Source organism: Aptenodytes patagonicus, chromosome 4 (genome assembly GCF_965638725.1).
Source record: "Aptenodytes patagonicus chromosome 4, bAptPat1.pri.cur, whole genome shotgun sequence".
Taxonomy (NCBI): Eukaryota; Metazoa; Chordata; class Aves; order Sphenisciformes; family Spheniscidae; genus Aptenodytes; species Aptenodytes patagonicus.
The window spans coordinates 58,700,078-58,719,665 of NC_134952.1; the positions used below are offsets into that span (position 1 = coordinate 58,700,078).

The 19,588-nt window shown below is 39.7% G+C and overlaps 1 protein-coding gene across 4 annotated transcripts; it reads right to left on the reverse strand.

Moving 5' to 3' along the window:
* Positions 1-1,019: 1,019 nt before the first annotated feature.
* INTS12 (integrator complex subunit 12) lies at positions 1,020-19,501 on the reverse strand. Of its 4 annotated transcripts, none has more exons than XM_076336846.1 (7): positions 19,438-19,501; positions 12,601-12,764; positions 10,439-10,591; positions 9,693-9,880; positions 5,679-5,838; positions 4,201-4,353; positions 1,020-1,977 (listed from the first exon to the last, which is right to left on the reverse strand). In XM_076336846.1, exons 2-7 carry the CDS (start codon positions 12,754-12,756, stop codon positions 1,396-1,398), a joined length of 1,392 nt encoding a protein of 463 aa, XP_076192961.1. In that variant the 5' UTR covers positions 12,757-12,764; positions 19,438-19,501; the 3' UTR covers positions 1,020-1,395. The 4 variants fall into 4 exon arrangements, with proteins under 4 accessions (XP_076192961.1, XP_076192960.1, XP_076192963.1 ...); XM_076336845.1 differs by lacking the exon at positions 19,438-19,501 and adding an exon at positions 15,246-15,267; XM_076336848.1 differs by lacking the exon at positions 19,438-19,501 and adding an exon at positions 14,347-14,490.
* Between the last annotated feature and the right edge of the window lie 87 nt (positions 19,502-19,588).

Below are 19,588 nucleotides of genomic sequence, written 5' to 3' on the forward strand. Positions count from 1 at the left end.
GAAAGAAATTGCACTTTTAGAATATACACAATTCATTTGCTACTTCGAGTATCATGAAGGAAGACATGCACTTGTATGCATCTATGTCTGTTTCTATCTCCTACAGAAATTGCTGGAAAAGGTTTTCCAACCAATTTCAAAACTCTGTAATAGACATATTTTTAAAAAAGCAACAACCCCTCCCATTAGAAACTAGCTGACAGGGCTAGAAAAGGGTTTTTATCTACCAACACTGTCACTAACTACCAAAGAGATTTCTGCCTTTGCAGAAGTTGTATTTTTTTTCTTGTATAAGAAAACGGTAATTTAAAACAATAATCATACAGGCTATGGTAGAACAGTTAAGAGACTAGAGGCTTCATTTTCCAAGATAGGTTGGCAGGCAATACTACTTTGATACATGCAAGGCTTGTGAATTTTATAGCAATACAGCATGGAATACTTAGGTGATCAAAAAGTCTTATGCATTTCAGGTGTGCCAAAAAGGAAGCTAACATTGACACCTAAGACTATTTCCTTCATTTTCTTCTATTTTTCCCCTCTCTCACATCACCAAGACAATGCGGTTCAATCAGACTGTGCTTTTAATTAAAATATACACTGCCTACCACTTATTTTCCATTCATATTCAACAGGACAATATTAAGGTTCTTTACAGATTAAGAAAGCTTGAAAACACTGTTTTGGCTCTCTTCCGCTCTTTTAAACAGGTTAGGGGCCATTTATCTTCTGCCAGTGCTCTTTTCTCCTCCCTCAGAGAATTACAACACCACCACGACCCATGAAGTTTCTCACTGTATAAAAACAAAATAGGCCACTTAAAATTCTCACTTTAAATAGAATACGTTGTTTAACAGTTCATTTTTTAAATTGTTTAAAAGAAAACATATTTTTTCCCCTAAGGAACTGTATAATTTGGGATAAACTTCATTAACTCTGCACAATATAGACAACTCTGAACAGGTGAAGCATTTGAAGCATTGGAAAATGGGGTAAAAGAAAAGCAGCAATAATTTCCCAGATTAACAGTACTTTTATTAATAACGTTTAAGAATGACAGTTTCAGTAAGTTCAATTTATTACGTGTCCACATAAATGTTGTTTTTTTTTTTTTATACTCCAAAATACCCAACTTTTACAATTTCAAGTTTCAGTGCTTTGAGCTAAAAAACAGGAGCATATAATAGGGAATTCCTCCAACATATTCAATTCATAGATTTGCAACGTCAGAAGGAATACTAGGATTATCAAAGTTTGACTTCCTGTATAACATACGTTTTGGGCTTCCCTGATTTAACTACTGTTTCAGTCCAGTAACCGGGGGATTTTCTTTAAGAAAAACACCAACGCTGCTGTTTCACAGAACACAACCAACAAAATTAGCAAGCAGCCATACTACTTCTTGAGTTTCTTTTGAGCAGCCTTCTTCTTGACCATTTGTAACCTCTTCATAGCATTGAGCTGAGATTCCTGAGAAGTCGGGCCTTTTAGGGAGGTTGACTGATTACCAGTATCTGCCGTGGTTTTGCTTGCACTGCCCCCGCTGTTACCCGCAGTCCCACTGTTGCCATTCCCACTGCTCACCTGGCTGCTGGTGCTCGGTGCAGTACTGCTGGGACTAGGAAGACCTACTTTGCTGACATTGTCGCTGCTTACCGAGCGGCTAAGAGTGGTTTTCCCCAGTGTCAGAGGTGGAGGAGGTTTCAGCTGAACAGGGTTTGTGCTGTTGTTGGCAGAAGCTATTTTTGACCCTAGTCCCGTTTTGGAAGTTGCCAACCCTGACAAACCCACAGGTTTCTGGTTGTTTGAAGAAGCTGCAGGTTTCCCACTGGCGCTCTGTGCTGTTGATCCTAGTTTGGCAGTTGATGGATTGGCAGAGGAGGTTTTGGCTGCAAAAGCAGCCCATCCTGTAAGGCCACTGGTTGCTGAAGAGGAAACACTTGTACTGGCTGAGTTCCCCGAAATGGCTGCTGAGGTCTAAAATAAATAAAGCATTCTCATTATAGCAGCATCTATTTGTGTAACACATCACAGCAGGAATAGATCAAGCCTCTGTTTCAGTTCTTTTCCAAGGAACACCCAGCGGACAATATTTCATCACTGGTCACTACAGTTGAAAGTATTAACAAGTAAAGGAAAGGATGCCAGGTGCAGCCAGCTTTTAAATTTCCCAGCCACATAAAACCAGTATTACCTTTTCTTCCCTTTCGTCTATACAGCTAGCAGGCTATCATATGGCATTGTGATCCCCCCATAAACTCTAAAAGACAGTTTAACTGAAGTAACTACAAAAAGCCCAAATTTGTGAAGTATAAAAAAAGGGAGGCAAGCCACCACCTTTTATTGTTTACTGTCATTACTTGGTGTCACTTTTTAACAAGATGACAGATGCTCAGAGAAAAATCAGACACTGAGCAATTAAGTATTGCATTTATCACAGTCTTTTGGTCAAACAAGCAGTGTCTAAACTTTTATCTTTCCTTCCCTTCCCTCCTCTTGGTTCTTAGCAGCCTGTACCATAGATGCAATTTAATTAAAAAAAAAAAAAAAAAAGTCACTGGACTTCTTTCCTGTAGTCTTCCCATTCAGGTACTGCAAAAGACAAACCTCCTGCAAACAAAGTTTTCCTTGCCTGCAAAGTGCTATACACATTAACTGCAGTTCCCACACCTTAAACACTATAATCCCCAGTCTTCAGATGGGGATAATACACACGTTGAATTATTAAACCAGAGTTATACCAAATGGCAGAGTCAAAACAGAAATTAAACCCCTCTATTTAAGTAATACCCCTTCTATAATATATCCAGACAGTTTCTAAACAGTAAAGATGACGGATGAAATCAGGCATCACTCTTGCAACCCGTTTAGGCACGTAAATAACTCTGCTGAGGTGAAAAAAGTTATTCACCAGTGTAAGTGGTTGAGCAATAGCCATCATATTGTTCATGATAGTTTGCATCCAGGCAGAGCAATGGCAAACATAACTTTGAGCACATGAATAATTGCTTTGATTCTGAGTTAAAGATGTGTTTTCCTAGGTGAGGGTCATGCTTTGTTAGACTACTATGTTATTTATTACACTGCTTCTGGTTTACCACCTTTGACCAACTTGTGACAATATTCATTAAATAACTTGGAGAAACAGAAACATGAGGCAACATATGCAAGAAGCAGCAGCCTCCTAAATTAGATCTCAGAGAGTCAGCTAGAGTTTCCCTATTATGATGAGGGGAAGCCTTCTAACTATCAAAATATGCATGTTACTTGACCACAGAGAACAAATCATATCTTTTATACAATTCATAGAATCATAGAATGCTTTGGGTTGGAAGGGACCTTAAAGATCATCTAGTTCCAACCCCCCCTCCCATGGGCAGGGACACCTTCTACTAAATCAGGTTGCTCAAAGCCTCATCCAACCTGACCTTGAACACTTCCAGGGAGGGGGCATTCACAACTTCTCTGGGCAACCTGTTCCAGTGTCTCACCACCCTCACAGTAAAGAATTTCTTCCTAATATCTAGTAAGATCTACCCTGTTTCAGTTTAAAACTGTTACCCCTAGTCCTATCACTACACTCCCTGATAAAGAGTCCCTCCCCACCTTTCCTGTAGGCCCCCTTTAAGTACTGGAAGGCTGCTACAAGGTCTCTCCAGAGCTTTCTCTTCTCCAGGCTAAACAACCCCAACTCTCTCAGCCTGTCCTCATAGGGGCCCTCCTCTGGACCCGCTCCAACAGGTCCGTGTCTTTCTTACGCTGGGGGCCCCACAGCTGGACACAGTACTCCAGGTGGGGTCTCACCAGAGCAGAGTAGAGGGGAAGAATCACCTCCCTCAACCTGCTGGCCACGTTGCTTTTGAGGCAGCCCAGGATGCGGATTGGCTTTCTGGGCTGCGAGTGCACATTTATGAGGATTTCTGCTTGTATGAAATATCATTAAAAAAATCCATAAATTCCATTCTCTCCCTTGTAACATAAAAACACAGTCAAGAGCTGGATGCTTTAGGGACTTGAATTGAAGTTTTTTTCCCTACTCTTTTAGTGTTAATGCAAAACCACTATGCTATGGTACTACTCAGTACATATAGTATAGCAGACTATTTTCATTCATGGTTCTTGTGAGAAAAGATGGGTCTAATTGGAAAAATGATAACCTAAATGATAAACTCTTCCTCTGGAAAATTTAAACTACATTACCTTGACTTCTGTTCTCTTGAATGCTAGAAAAGTTGGTGGGGTCTCGGGTTTCAACTTAATTTCTGGCTTCTTGACCAATGGATCCTTCACAGCTGGTGCAACTAAAACCGCTGCAGGAGCTGGTTTTTGAGGTGGTTTTTGTGTCTTCTGAGCCTGTGTAAGTGGTAGGAAAAAACCCCCAAAATTAGTTATGGGGCCCATAACGTTGACTGTTTTGATTGTTAACAAAAAGCATGAGCATTATCGATTTCAATCTAGCCTTTACAATTTCAAGCTGAACAGTGCGTCAGAAATAAGGTAATAGGGGATGTGGAGGTAGTGCTGAGTATGATATTGGGGACAGAGTCCAGCCAAAAAGCATACTGAATAGGACTTTCTATTTCAGCATGGAAAGAGCGGCAGTGTTGACACTTAGGGAACAGGAAAGTACTGGGCCTTCACAGAAATAAGGCAAGGACAGGTGAACTTGAGGAAGACAGGGACATAATCCAGCAGTACTGGGATGCAGGCTGCAAGAGTCTGCTAAGAAGTGGCAAGTAAAATGGTAGAATTTATGCTGAAACAAAAAAAGGAAAGGGCATATTGAAGGCAAACGTTGAATGGCTGCAATGGCTATCCTGTGCAATAACTGACCTCAAGCAAACACTCCTCTGAGTTCAAAGGCCTGATGATCATCAGAATAATCATGTACTTCAGTCAGTGATCATAACTCCTAGACCAGGATCTTACATTGCCGCCTTTTCTTGTTTCTTATTAGAGCCATTTCAACAGATAACAATTTGCTAAGTTACCTTAGAACAGTTCCAAAACAGAACACATTTTCTGCTGTATAAAAGGGTTTGATTTTAAAATGTCAGAACTAAAGTTGTGTGAACAAATGGTTAATGTTTCATGCACCCAAAGATGCTTTCTTCTCTGATGTTTTTCTCATAATGAGGTGAGTGGAATTCCTGTGGGATCAGGAATAATGAGTCTGTTTAGTCAAGAAATTAACATGCAGATCAATCAAAATAAAGGGATTTTTTCCTGGAATGTGCTACCCTTAGCTTATTGTTGAGCCTGAGAACGCTCAGCACTTAAGATCTGGACCGAAATCTGCAGTCTTGTCTTACAGAAAAACATTCCCCGAAGCTGAGAAGAAAACTAAAACTGTAGGGCTCTTTGGTAGACATGTACTAAAAGCTGAGTATCACCTGAAATAAAAAGTTTTCAAGTGCTGCTTACCAAGTAGGAAATAATCCTATTTCACTCTTTTTCACTCAACTTCGGCTTTTTAAAAAGCTTTGTTTAAGCAGCGCATTACAGAATACTCTTTGAGATGCTACATTAAAAAACACAGCTGCAGCAAGGGAAGCACTGCTGAGAAAAATGGTTCTCCAACATGCTTCCAAAGATTTCTGCAACCCATAAAATACTCTCACGTATTAGAAATAGCCTGCTGTATTCAAATAGTGCTCATACAAAAACCTGACTCCTACCATTCTCTTCATCTGCCTGGTACAGCGGGCACAATACCACACAAGTCGAGGATCATTCACTTCCTTGTCTGTCACTTGAGGTTTATGGCAATCCTGGTGGTAGAGATTATGGCACTCCTGACACTCCACTAGCTGATTCCCAGAAATAACTGTCATTTGCCTGCAGAGCAAATAGTTAAGAACAGATTATGGGAGAAAGCACTTAAAGGATTATCCAATTGTTGCAAATTTTGCAAGGCTTAAGATAAAAACTAAAAATATTTTTGCCTTCATGTATATTTTCTACCTGTGGCAAATCAAACATATTCCTTTTCTTCCTGTATGAGTTCTTCCTAACAAATATTTTAGAAATTTTGTCTTTTTTAAAGGTAATTTCATTCAAGAAAATCTAAAACTTCTATACTATTAAACATGTGTGTATGACACTTTCGATTCCCCTGTTTGATTTTTATATTAGAAATGTAAGTCTCACCTGCTTTGCTTCGCCCGGGCATTTTATGGATACCTCACTGTATACCAATTATGACTTCCTCATTATATTACCATATGAAGGCCTAGTTTACATTTGGATAATTCTGCTGTAAGCTGTAGAGCGATACAGTTCAAGAACAAATAATTTCTCAATGACAAGCCTGTAAGAGTGCTTTCTGCTACTGGATTTAAAAGCGTCATCATCCAAGCTGTATACTACTTTAAAGGTGTTTTATTACTTATCCTTTTGGTCCCTACTATACAAACAGACACTTGGAATTCAAGATAATACCAGAATCATGGAAAGATGGAATAGAGAGGATTAACTGTGCAGTCCTGCCTTGAAGCAAACATGTAAGCTGGTGATGAGGACTTAATTTTGTGTGGGCCTCTGGTGAAAGTAATCACGCTGTATAAATGACAAATTAGTGATATACACATAACTGGGAGTACATCTGTGAATTAGCCAAATACCATTTCTTCCTTCAGATGACAAATCGGGCCACTTAATTGCTAAGCTGCTTTTGCTTATATCCCCGAGGAGCAGGTACCCAGGTAACCATGGAAACTCTATTTGTAGATGGGTGGGGAAAGGTAATACCTTATTTCTTTATATAACAGGAAAATGAAGTCTGAAGGATATGTCCATATGGATACTAGAACATTTTTGAAGAAGTATTTATCTTTTAAATGGGCTACTTAAAAACAGAGGGAGAAACCTTTCTGAAATTCCAGGGCCCGTTATTTTATATGCGGGATATTTCAAAAAGCCATTTTGTTTGTTATTTCTCAATAAACTGGGTCAGAAGAAAGCAGCGATGGTTCAACCCCATGTCTCAAGGGAGAAGACTCACCCTATTTTAAAATTACAAAGAACAATCGCAGACTGATTAAAAAAACATGAACTCTTCATGCCCAGAAACAAGTTAAACAAGACATTTTTAAATGGTATGATAACCGAGAAACAAACCAAATTATTTTTTACCTTCAGAAAACAAACAAACAAAAAAGTATTCATAAAAAAATAAGGTTGTTCTTCCAAAACCAGGCTTTTTTAAAGACATATTTTTTGGTTTTTTTGAGAGACAGAGTTCAGTATCATCAGCAAACCGCATGTAGTATTTCTTCTTCATATAACTGAGGAGCCATATAACTGGTGAGTCCTGTTTTTCTAACACCTGCAGGTATTGGAGAGGGTGAAGTTATTTTAACACCCCCTCTCTCCTTATGCCTAACTTGGTATCCAAGAACAAGAAGAAAACCACCACAGGCATCAACGTTCAATACTCCTAATCACTGTGAAAATACATTTGACACTTAGCAAGTCTTGAACAAACATTTAATGTCTCTACTTTAGTTTTTACATCTATAAAAAAAGGTATAGTTAATATTCAAATGCACTCTTTGGCATTTGTGAACCCACAGCTGTGTTCTTGTTGTTAACTTGTCTTCTTAAGCAATATAAACTCTTTGGCTATGAACCCCACCTACTCCGCAACTGGACATGGTGTTTTCATTCACAATTGATTGAATAATTGATTGAGTTATTAAAAGATGTCAGTTTCTAAATACTATTCATATTTGAGTTATTTTACAGAGTATCCAGTGCTTTTATATTTCATATGTACTGGGATGTTATTATTTTGGCTCAAGATGGACAACCCCAAAAAGGGCCCACATGTTGAAAGCTGAGCAGTAAAGAGTGGAATACTGTCCAACCAATGTGTTGGATTCAGAAAGCCTGAAGCACGAGTACTCTGAAAAACATCCCGCCTGGCGTGAGCTGGAGATCCGAGAACCACACGACATCAGTTCCAGTAGGTTTCACGTAAAATGAAAACAAATCCTGAGCATTGGGTAACTGTTGCCATCCCCTCTCTAATGGGTTGTTTCTTTCCCTGCTGTGCTTCTCCCTCCCTCTGGCATCAGCTTAATGAGAGCTATTTTAGATAGCCAGGATAGATGCATCTTTTGCAAGAGCACTATGAATTTGTGACCACAATTAGCTGGAAGCAATGCCTTCAGCAGCCAGGTTAAACATTGATTGTGGAACAGCTAATGGAACCACATACCTGGCCTATGCTTTTCAAAGCAAAGTCTTGGCCACGCTAGGCACAGTAGTTGCATTTTCTTTCTTTCTTTCTTTGCAGGCATTTCTCATTATGCTTGTACGTGTTTTCCTTTGCCAGGGAAGATGCAGAATTAATATTCCACAGTAGCTCAAGACTATCTAAACAAAACTTTTCTTTATCCCCTCCTGCCAAATAAATGAATACCATACTGGTTTTAGTAGCATTTTAACATACTGCTGAACAGGGCTTTGCCCCTTTAGGAGACAGCAAAAATGGAATTTGCAGGAAGAAAGGTAAAATTGAAATATTTATTTCATACTTCAAATGTTTTAACTGTTCTTCCTTTTTCAATGTCTATAATAAGAAATTAAACATTTGAGCTAACACATGGGAATAATGTGATATGAAATCTCATCAGTTCACAATTGGTTAACAGTATAATTAGCTGTAACAATGGAAATTTATCCTCCATGTACTGGAGACATCTCCTTATCTGCACAACAGGAACGATCATGGAAATGACTGAAGAACAAAGTTATAAAGCACAGTTTCCCAACTGGCTTAAGCTGAGCTAAAATATATGACAAAAGGCCAGTCCCACCTTCCTCTCTGTCCTGGCTCTACATTCCTGTATCCACACACATGCCAGCATAAGCAGTTACGCTCGCTAAGCTGCTTGAAACCTAAACCTACTGAAAAACCCAAGTGGAGAGCTGATCCAGAAGCTGATTCAGCTGATCACAAACCTGTGTGGGCAATACACTCCCTAAACAGGACAGAGAAGGAGGTACAATTGGGAGAGCCAAACTGTTCCTTTTGGCAGCAGTGGGGCCTTACAAGGACATAAATCATCTGTGAAACCAAATTCTGATTCGAGTGATTTGATCACAGGGTGGATATTCAAAAGTGTATTTTATACTTCTGTTAAGACTAAATGTATTGTTAGCAGAAGGTTACTAAGATCCAACTTTAGGGCCCTTACCTAAAAGTAAAAAGAACCTGTCTTGGCTGCAAGATATATTTACACTGTTAACTGAAAAAACATGGCTATCTGTAAACAAGTGTCAAATGATTACGAAAAGAGGAGCAACACATATGGATCTCATAATAATGCCACTAAAAAATGTTTTCAGAAGAGAACTGATTTTTTAAAAATGCTTATTATTAGCCATTAATATTTTAATTTGTTTTCCAACAATTAAAAATCAGTATTTGTCGTGATAGGTTTTGTATCATGTCTAGTCTTACTATTTTTCACTTGCCCTTTCCTGAAGAAGAAAAGTTGGTTTTCTCATTAAAGGTTCCATTTTTGCGAAACCATTCTTATTCATGAAGGATGCTTAAATGCATTATTAATTTTGAATATGTGCTTAAGTGATTTCCAGAATAAAAACTACAGGAAGCATTAACTCAATAGTACACAATAAAAAAAAGGTAACTACACAATTGCAATGAAGCGATGTTGACTTACCTGCAAACAACACAGGCCAGTCCCATTTCCATAGCAAAGTCATCAGCACTGGTTTCCTCAAAGCTAGATAAGTCAGGCATGGATAAATCCTTGCTCGTCTGAACTGTAATAGGAGAGGAACGAGCCTCTTGCTTCTCTAGTCTGGGCTTCTTTGGTGTATCAGCTCCTTCAGGGGTATCCCCTTTTATCTATTACACACACACACACACACAGAATGTGAAAATGCAAAAAGCTAATGGATATTATTAAAATGAGAAAATGACTGGAACAATTAGGTTAGCAGTATAAGATGATGTACTTTACACAGCATAAATACAACATATTTTCCTTAGGTACGTATTTTCTTCAAAATATTTATGAACTAGAAGCTCAAGTCCACTTTTTGTACTTCACCTCAAAACCCTTGAAAAAGCTTTGGAATCCCACATTTCAGCTTACTACATTTTAGTAGCCTTTTATTATCAGGATATTTAAAACATGAAATCACAGAATGGTTTGGGTTGGAAGGGACCTTTAAAGGTTATCTAGTCCAACACCCCTGCGATGACCAGGGAAAACATTAACAGAATAATTATAACAAGACTTTTGCTGGATCACCTAAACGGCAACATGATTGGATAATGCAGCTCACAGGCTGTGCACAATTAGATGAGTTGACTTACACAGGTTAAAAAGGAGGGCTTTTGTCTAAAACATCTTCAAGTTTATTAACCAAGTTATTTCATTAGAAAACAAAAATTACTTACTTTATCAGCAGATCTCTTTTCTGTTTCTTTTTTCACCTTTTCTGATGCAGTGGGCTTGCCATTGTTGTTGCCAGAAGGCAAACTAGAAGAAGCTTTAGGCTCTTGCTTACTGGAAATAGGTTTGGTAACAGATACTTTTGGTTGCTCTACTTCCTGAAAACAGAAACAAAAATTGAAGGCAAACCCTACACTTGAGTTACTTCCTAGTTTGCAATTAGTTAGATAACAGGATAGGGAAACAACATGTCAAACCACATTGATCATCTATATATACACTTTTTTTTTTTAACATTTCTTAAATATTTTCATATCACATTGACAAATTAGTGTGTTTAAGCTGCAGTCCATTATTAAAACCTCCCCTTATCATTCACCTTCCAGAGGAAAAGGTGCTCCTTTTCCAAAGACAGATCTTCATTGCAACATTAATTAAAAAAGAAAACTTTTCTGCTTTTAAAATTCAAAGAGGTAATGAACACAAATTTTCAGATAGTTCTGAGGGCAAAATTCAATATAAGCTGAAAACATAAGTTGACATCTGATGTCACGAGACATCAATACTTCGTTCCCTCACAGAGAAAAATATTGACCTCCGCTTAATCTCAGTCCATATTCACCTACCAGATTAATAAATTTAGATCTCCACAGAAATCAATAGTTCTTACTAAAGATGCATTAGTGTCAGCAATAGATAATAAGCAAACGAGTGTGTAAATGAGTGATTAATCACAGCAATGTGCGTGAGCAAGGAACACCCCCCCCCGGCTTGGTAAGAAGGGAGTAATTCTCTGCTGTATACTGGGAGGGGTCCTGAGCCCTAAGCTTCAGCCCCCCCCAAGTCTGCTGACTTCCTGTTGCATCCAGAGTCAGAAATGGATTTCCTCATCTGCCCGACTGTGGTAATCCTGTGCTCCTTACTCTGTTCTTGGATTTCATGGTCAACCACAAATTAATCCTGCAGCCTGAGAATGCAAGGAAAGGACTTTTGTACTTTTTTCCATTTCTGAGCTTTGCAGTCCAGCTGATACTGGAGACACACTGAAAAGAGGAGAACAAAAGATTTCTTCCTCTGGCCCGAGCCTCAGTCTCACCTGAGGGCAGGTGTCTACCAGCCAAGCTGTTATTAGAATTGGCTTCCCTAGCCTCTTCGCACTATTATTCGGCCCCCTGCTTCCTCTTTAAACCACAAACCAATGCTTCTTTGAGCTCTGACATAGAGGGCTCCTGAGAGTTTTGAGACCTGTGTTAAAGGGAACTGCAGTTTAGGTTTCAGGGAATTAACAATTTGAATAGAAAGGAGTTAGACCACACACAGCACAAGCATGATGTATGCTGTAGCAGTAAGTGTCTTTTAGTTATTCGGAACCATGTACACGTAGAAATGAAATATTACTAATGTATCGGCACACAGGCCATCATTAGAAGATACCAGGCTGACTTCTAGGCATCCTAGGGGAGAACACTACCTCGTTATCCATATGGCAATACGAGGACATCCCCACTTGGTTATTTCCATACACTAATCTCAGATTCAAATATTCTCTCTAGCAGGTGTTTAGTGATTTTCAGTAGATAAAAAACAATGTTTGTCCATTGGATGGCAATGGTTTCAGCCTGCAAATCATTTCTGCTTTGAACCATTTGGTGTTTTTCATTCTTATATGACTTCATCAACAGAATTTTAAGAAAAGAGATCCAGCTTTATCAGTAAATAGCTTGTTTTGTTTCATATTTATCTGTGGCAAAAATAATCTGCATTTTAAAGACCTTTTAGCTCTGATTGTTACCAGAGAAATATATAATTTTCCGTTCACCTTAGGTAGCGTGTATGATAGCTCACAAACAAAAATGACAAAACCGATATAAAAGCGAATACAAAAAGTACTATTACAAAGTCATGACACTTGCAATATAGTGTTGAATATCTCTTTTACAGGTCTAGGTACACCAACAAGAGATTTTTTTTTCCATTAACTTCAATTAATCAAACAGATGATGTGGCATAGAAGGGGAATGATGGATATGAACATTCCATAATTACTTTTTCTTTTTCCTCAATCTCTGATTCTCTTTTAACTTTTCAGCTATAAAAGACGAACTAGGAAAAGCAGGACCTTTAAAAAGGCATAAAAAAAATGACCCATGCTCTCTAATACCAATACCTTCTGAGATGGACGATAGCTTGAGTCAGTTCCTCTGGCCAAAGACTCATCAAGAAGCGCTTTCAGCTTTTCAGCAGAGTCCTTACTCTTTGAATGCAAGAAGCCCAGGGCTTTCAGAAAAATGGGATCAAGCTCCAAGTTCACTGTAGCAGCCATAGTGGTGTCTTTGGAGAAAGGAGAAAAAAAAAGAAAACCAATGACAACTTCATTCATATGGAGCATAACTCAAACAGCATGTGGCTAACTATCTCACAGAAGACTTTTTTAAAAATGAAATTATATTAAATCACAGCAAGGATGATATGTGAATTAATTATCATCATAAGAAGATGACTGATTGTGAACCTCAGAGCTGCAGAACTTGAATCTGGCCTTACATCTGAAATGATGTCAAATTCGTTCTTTGGCTATCTGATGTTCAGAAACTAAACTCATCATACTTACATAAATGGAACAAATATTCCACATTCTTGATATTCCATACATACAGAATATTGAAAAGTATGCAAAGTAAGTGTAAACTTGAAGAAAAGCAATTACTACCTTTCTCCTTAACATTATTTGTACATAAGTCATTTCTATCTCATTGCTAATTTAAGAATAATGAAGAAAAATCTCTTACTTGTAGAAAAATTAACTTTTGAAACTTCTGAAAAGAACATATAAGAGATATAAAACAGCCAGTATATGATTTTATATATATATTAAAAATCTGAAAAATGTATTGTCCATTTTTAGATTTAGCTGAAACAGTGAGAAAATTTATAACTCGGATCATGATTTATCCAAGTCCCCTTGAGATAGCCTAGGTTTTCATGTAAAGTAATGACTCTCCAGAGCTCTAAGATGCCACAGTGTCAATGTAAATGGAATAACGTGAGGAAAAGGTTAGAACAAATTTAAAAAAAAAAAAAAAGTTTGCTTCATAGCAATACATTCCTGCACTCTGGAGCCCTCTCTGTTAATTTCTTGAACAAAAGCTCTAAGGAACTGCATTTATATCAGAAATTGTCCCTACAAAGATAGATAGCTCTCTAACTTAACCAGTAATTAGCAATGAATAATTTAAGAAATAACATGGGAAAGGAAGTTTCCTGCTCTTTTCCAAAATAGATGAGAAGTGGTATTGTTAATAATCCCTTCAAATCTCATTTGAAAGACATCAGGACGTTTTATTTTTTTATACAGTAATCTAGAAGACATTCTTAAAAAGGCTTTCATCAGTTTTGCTCAAAAGCACTGCCTGGACAGCTTTTTCAGCTGGAGCTTCCGAGGTTTTGTCTGATGAATTCCTTTTGATATTCAAGGCAGTGAACTTTTACCTCTCTGGCCAAAACACCAGCAGTGGCAGCCTGCTCCCTCAACACTTGCCTAGAAGTCTCCAGGAACCTTTATCTCATGCTGAGCTTTCACGAGACACCAGAGAATCGCTCGACTGAGATCATCAAGGAGTTCGACATACAGTAGACTTCATAGGGATTTTATCAATGGACCCAGCAGAGTTAAGAATCCTCTTCAAGAGCCTCTTCTCTCTTCCTTAATCTTTGCTACTTGTCAAATCATTTTCTGGTGGCCACAGAACTTCTGCTAGTAAGTACTACACACCAGTTACTCTGCTTTTTCACTGATCAAGCAGAGAGACTGTGGTGCAAGCCCCATCCAGACAATTCAGTCTCTCTCTGACACTTACAAAAAGTGAATTAAATGCATGTGAAAAGCACATACCCTCTTTTTTTATGCATCTACCTCTGATAAATTTTCAGGTTGCTCCCAAGTTCTGTGGGTAGGTTCTCTCTTCCATTTGTTTGTTCTGTGAATATGCCTTCCAAGTTTCAGTACCATATAATCTTAGACTAGGACTCTGCTAAACCCTCTGTTGAATGAAAACAGTAGAATTAAAACACCAATTTCAGAAATTTGGAATAATTTCCAGTTAAAAAAAATCCTTTAAGTTCTTTTTTGAGGCTTCTTCTAGGAATACATACTCGTGTACGTAAGGAACAGGTAGCCTCAACAGTCATTAGCAGCCAATTCAGAATGCCTGCAGTATTTAGAGAACAAGTGTAAGCATACTAATTCCATTTTCATCTTTCTGAAGGTAACACTTCCCAGATTTATTTCTGGCACTAGCATTTTAAAGACATCTATTGTAAAGGAACTGTTAAAATCCAAATTTCAAAAGGGTTCTCTGTATTTATTCTTTTATTTGCGTATGAAATTGCAGCAATTCTTTCTCTGTTCTCAAGGGTACATTATAATGTCATAGGCTAATGCGGTTATAATTAACATATCACGAGAAATTTCTTATGAGAAGGGAGGGAATTGGGCTTATTAAACAGTTCAAGTATGCTCAGTTTAGGCATACATTTTCAAATTAAAAAATCTATTTGTAAGTTAAAGAAAGTAAGCATATTTAACGGAAAGATGAACACATCAATAGCTGTCTTAAAAACAGCATCACCTGAAAAAAGTCAATTGACAAATATGTTCTCCTTACTGGACCACAATAACACAACTGTCAAACAGGCTAATACCAACAACTGGCCTGGTCCAAAAGGCAAATTATTGCTTTTGGTAGTGGCCTTTTCCAGACGTTTACAGATCAGAACAGTGGTTTGATACTTATAAAGCTAAGATCCAATTACATTCATTCATGTTTTCATTCATAAACTGCTCCTCTGGTGGTGAAGTCAGCATATAGCAACTTGATAGTCTTGGAGGAAGAATAGTACAGTGTTTTAACGATGATGCCATAGGTTATTCTGCGCGAGAGCACTCCTTGACTTTCTTGTTGAAGTGGAATCTTTGTATAGAAAATAATTCAAATGTTGTTTAGGAAAAAGAAATAGGGGAAAAAAGTATGTATGACACTGTCTTTTGTGTAGCAGTTTGGTAACGCAGCTGTGAGATTAGAGGGCTGTGTTATAATCCTTGAACCCAGAGCAGAACTGGTTTTGCACAAAGCAGTAACTGAAGGGAACACGCAGGCAACTCGTGGAGCAGGGACAGGAACTCAAGCGCACCCTCTTGCAACTAAGCATTAACTCATTAGCCCAGCCCTAAAAGCACTTTTCTCAACTTAGGTCTCTGACACTTCTTCACTATCATATAAGAACTCTTTGATGATGGATAGACAAAACCAAATATAAGGTAACAAAACTCTCTGAAGTATGTGAGATAATATAAAAAAATCCTACAATGCACAATCACGGAGTAACCTCCTAATGCAGACTACTCTAAGTGGTTTAATTCCCTGTGGGAAGAAAAAAAAATGTTAATTAGTGGGTTGTTATTCTTAAAACGTCTAAGAATTTTTTGAGTCTCTTTTCCTGAGCATACTATTATCTTCTACCAAATACACACAAGCTTAATTGAGCACTACACAGTATATGTGGTCTTCCAATTTAATAGACTTATTCGATTTCCAGGGTGTAAAAGACCCTTTCTTTTCATTTATTTGCCAGCTATTATTTTGCATGCCTACACATGTATTATCTTATTCATCACCACTTTCAGTTAAATGGATCTACTTACATTACATTTTCAGATACGGTCATATTTTCATCCATCTGTTTCTGAACTCCTATTTCTATTATTTTCTGAGACAGGTGTACAATTGAAGATATTTTTCCAAGAAAGTGCACACCTTCAATTTATAGTGCAATGCTATTATCAAACCCATTCTTTATAAACTCAGCAATACTTTTCTTTTTCACTGACACTGATGATTAAAAGGACTTTCACTCACATATCCTTTTCAGCTACCTTCAACATCTGTAGCAGTTAACTTAAAACCCAGTAACACGAATCAGTAGCACAAAATTCCTTCCGATGCACTGCACTGTGTTCATCAATAATTAGTTTCACTTACCACCATAATATCAATTCACCTTCCCCCCCCCCCGCCTTTGGATTCTTCTGCTCCTCAGGATTTTCTCTCTTCCTGACTAATGTAATAACTGTGACAGTGGCAGATCTTGCTTATTTACCAATAATGCCTTTTCCAGATCACTTTCAGATTTAATGTAAGTCTTTATAAAGTAGATCAAGGAAAATCTTAAAAGCAGGAAAAACTGAACTTCTATTTTCAGTTTCTGTTTTAGTATCTTAATCAGGACTTGATTCATGACAACGTAATTTCTCAGTTATCTCCCATAAGGGATATTTCAAAACACACATACTTTAGTAGTCCGGACAACTGTATTAATCAAAACAATTGTATTAATCAGTTATTTATTTGACATCTTCTTTAAAGAATTTTAGAAGACTGGAGTAAAATCTTCTGCTATGGAGTTACTAGTACTGCTATCGTTCATTTTACATTCTATTCTACAGCATATTTTATACTGTACTTTCAAATTAATATTTCAATCAATATCACAGTAACCTGTTTATCCAAAATTTCTAAGATTATACTATTGCCCTGTATTTGCTGCTTTCTACTCCTCACAAGCAGTACATTATTTAAGAATCACAGAATCATTCGGTTTGGAAGGGACCCCAAGTGGTCACCCTGTGCAATCTCCTGCTCAAAGCAAAGTCAACACTGACTTCAAGACCGGCTTGCCCAGGACTGTCCAGTTGGATCTTGAAAACCTCCAAAGACAGGAATGCAACAAACCTGCTGGGCAACCTGTCCCAACGCCTAACTGTCCTCATTTCCTTATTTCAAATTGGAAGTTGCAACTTGTGCTGTCTCTCATTCCCCTGCAGTGCACCTGAGTAGAAAGACTGGCTCCGTCTTCTCAATAATCTCCTCTTATGTATAGAAAAGCTTCCATTAGGTCCCCTCAAGCCCACGGTGGATGACATCCAACACGCTCCCTTCATCTTCAGATCTAGTTATTTTGTCACAGAGGACAAGCCAGTTGGTCAGGCATGATTTATCCTTGGTAGGTCCCAAGCTGGCTATCCCCAGTCACCACCTACTCCTTTTTATGTCTACAAATGGCTTCCTCCATGATCTTTCCACAGGTGGAAGGAGTGAGGTTGACCAGCCTGTAGTTCTCTGGATTGTCCTTCTTGCCCTTTTTGATGATGAACCTAAGATTTGCCTTTCTCCAGTCTTCAGGGATCTCCCCCAATCACATGGCCTTTCAAAACTGCCAGAGAGTAGCTTTGTGAAGACACTGTCAGCTCTTAGCATCCTTGAATGCAGTCCACCTGGGTCCATGGACTTGTCAGGTAAACAATCCCTGCTTCAATCCCCTTCCAACTTGTAGTTCCTCCTCTCTTTGAACCCTGCCTTGTGGCAAAAGGCCTGGGAGACCTTAATGGTGAAGTCTGAGGCAAAGACACCAACTGTCTCATCCTTATCTGTGTCTGCTGTCACTAACACACTTGTCCCACTCAGCAGCAGCACTGTATTTTCCTTGTGAATCCTTTTCCTGATAAACGGCATCTTGTTACCGTTGACATCACTTGCTAGTTTCAAATCTAGCTTAGCTTTGGCTTTCCTAACACCATCGCCACACACCTGGGCAATATTTCTATATTCCTCCCTTGTAGCCTGTGTCTCCACTTCCACCTTCTCCTGTTTATGTCCTTTTTGCACTGGAGCTCTGTCATGAGTTCCCTGTTTAATCAGGCCCTTTTCCTGTTACATCTGCCTTACCTTTCTACAAAGTGTTTTTGTTCTCATGCATAGTTGTGTTGCCACAAAAATCAGTTTTCTAAAAAGCATTTATTCAAGTAAATGAGATAATCATACCTACGCAATTGAGATTTGCCAATCCCTGCTACCGCCAAGATTCAATATTCTGCAAAAATGGACCTGAAGATGTTGTTTAAACAGATGTCACTGCCCATTGGTTTAAGTGACTGGTAAATTGATTATATCTCCATTATTGTTTTTACCTTTCCCTAATTCAATGCCTACTGAAATTTATCAGGTTTACAAATTCCTTAGATATCATCCTCCTGGTGATTTCTCAGTGGAAGAGCCAAACTTTAGTTAAAACTGAATTTCTGCATTAGTTACACCAAAGCCATGACCCGATCCTTTGCAACATACTTGCTGCAAATTTCTCCCTAACGTTTCCTTTAAGAATGAAGCAAAGGCCTCCCATCTGAAAGCCACTCTTCAAAAATAAAATGCTTAAGAGAATAAAATACCACCATCTTTTAATCCCCAAATATCCCATACTATGGTTGAAATTTACATGCCCTGTATTCCGCATACATCACCTCTATTGGCTTGGTCTGTTCCTTCCTAATTGCTCTCCCCACCCGCGGGCCAGTGCCGCCTTCGTAACGGAGCCGCGCCCGGTGCCAGTCCCTACCACGGAGGAGGAACTGAACCTCCCCGCTTCCGTACAGCGCTAACAACCGAGTCCGCTTACACCGAAGCCAAACGCCAGGACCCGGCGCCTCCCGTCCGAGAGCAGGCTGGGCAGCTCCACACGGCTCCGTGCCCCGAGGTGGAAACCACCCGCCGGACGCGCTGCCCTGAGGCAGAGCAGCGCGACTGGCTCTCGCCCTGGCACAGCCCGAAACAAGGCTCCGGGAACCCTCCCGCACCCGTTACCGCCCCTGCCCCGTCTCCTCGAGGCCGGGGCACCGGGTGTGCCCGTGCGCTCAGGAGGGACCGCCCCTCCGGACGCCAGCAGGAGGGACGCCAGCACCCACAGGGCCAACGCGGCCGCCTCCCCGCCCCGCCGGCTCCGCCCGGGCCCTCCCCGCACCACAGGGAGACTCAATGCTCGCCCCGCCCCGGGACCGGCGGTAACGGCCGCCAAGCGTGCGTGTGGGCTCCCCTCTTCCTCCTCCCAGACGCCCTCTTCCCGGGTCCCGGCGAGATCGTGTCTGGCCCCGCAGAGCCGCCCGCCGCGCTCTTACCGGAGAGGAGGAGGGTGTGCAGGGGCAGCCGCCACCGCCCCCTGCTCTCACCGCCCGGAGCCGGGTCCGCCGCCGCGCCGGTCCCCCCCCGCAACCAGGGCCCGGAGGCAGCGGTTCCGGGCGCGCGCCCCGAGCTGTGGGCGGGGGGAAG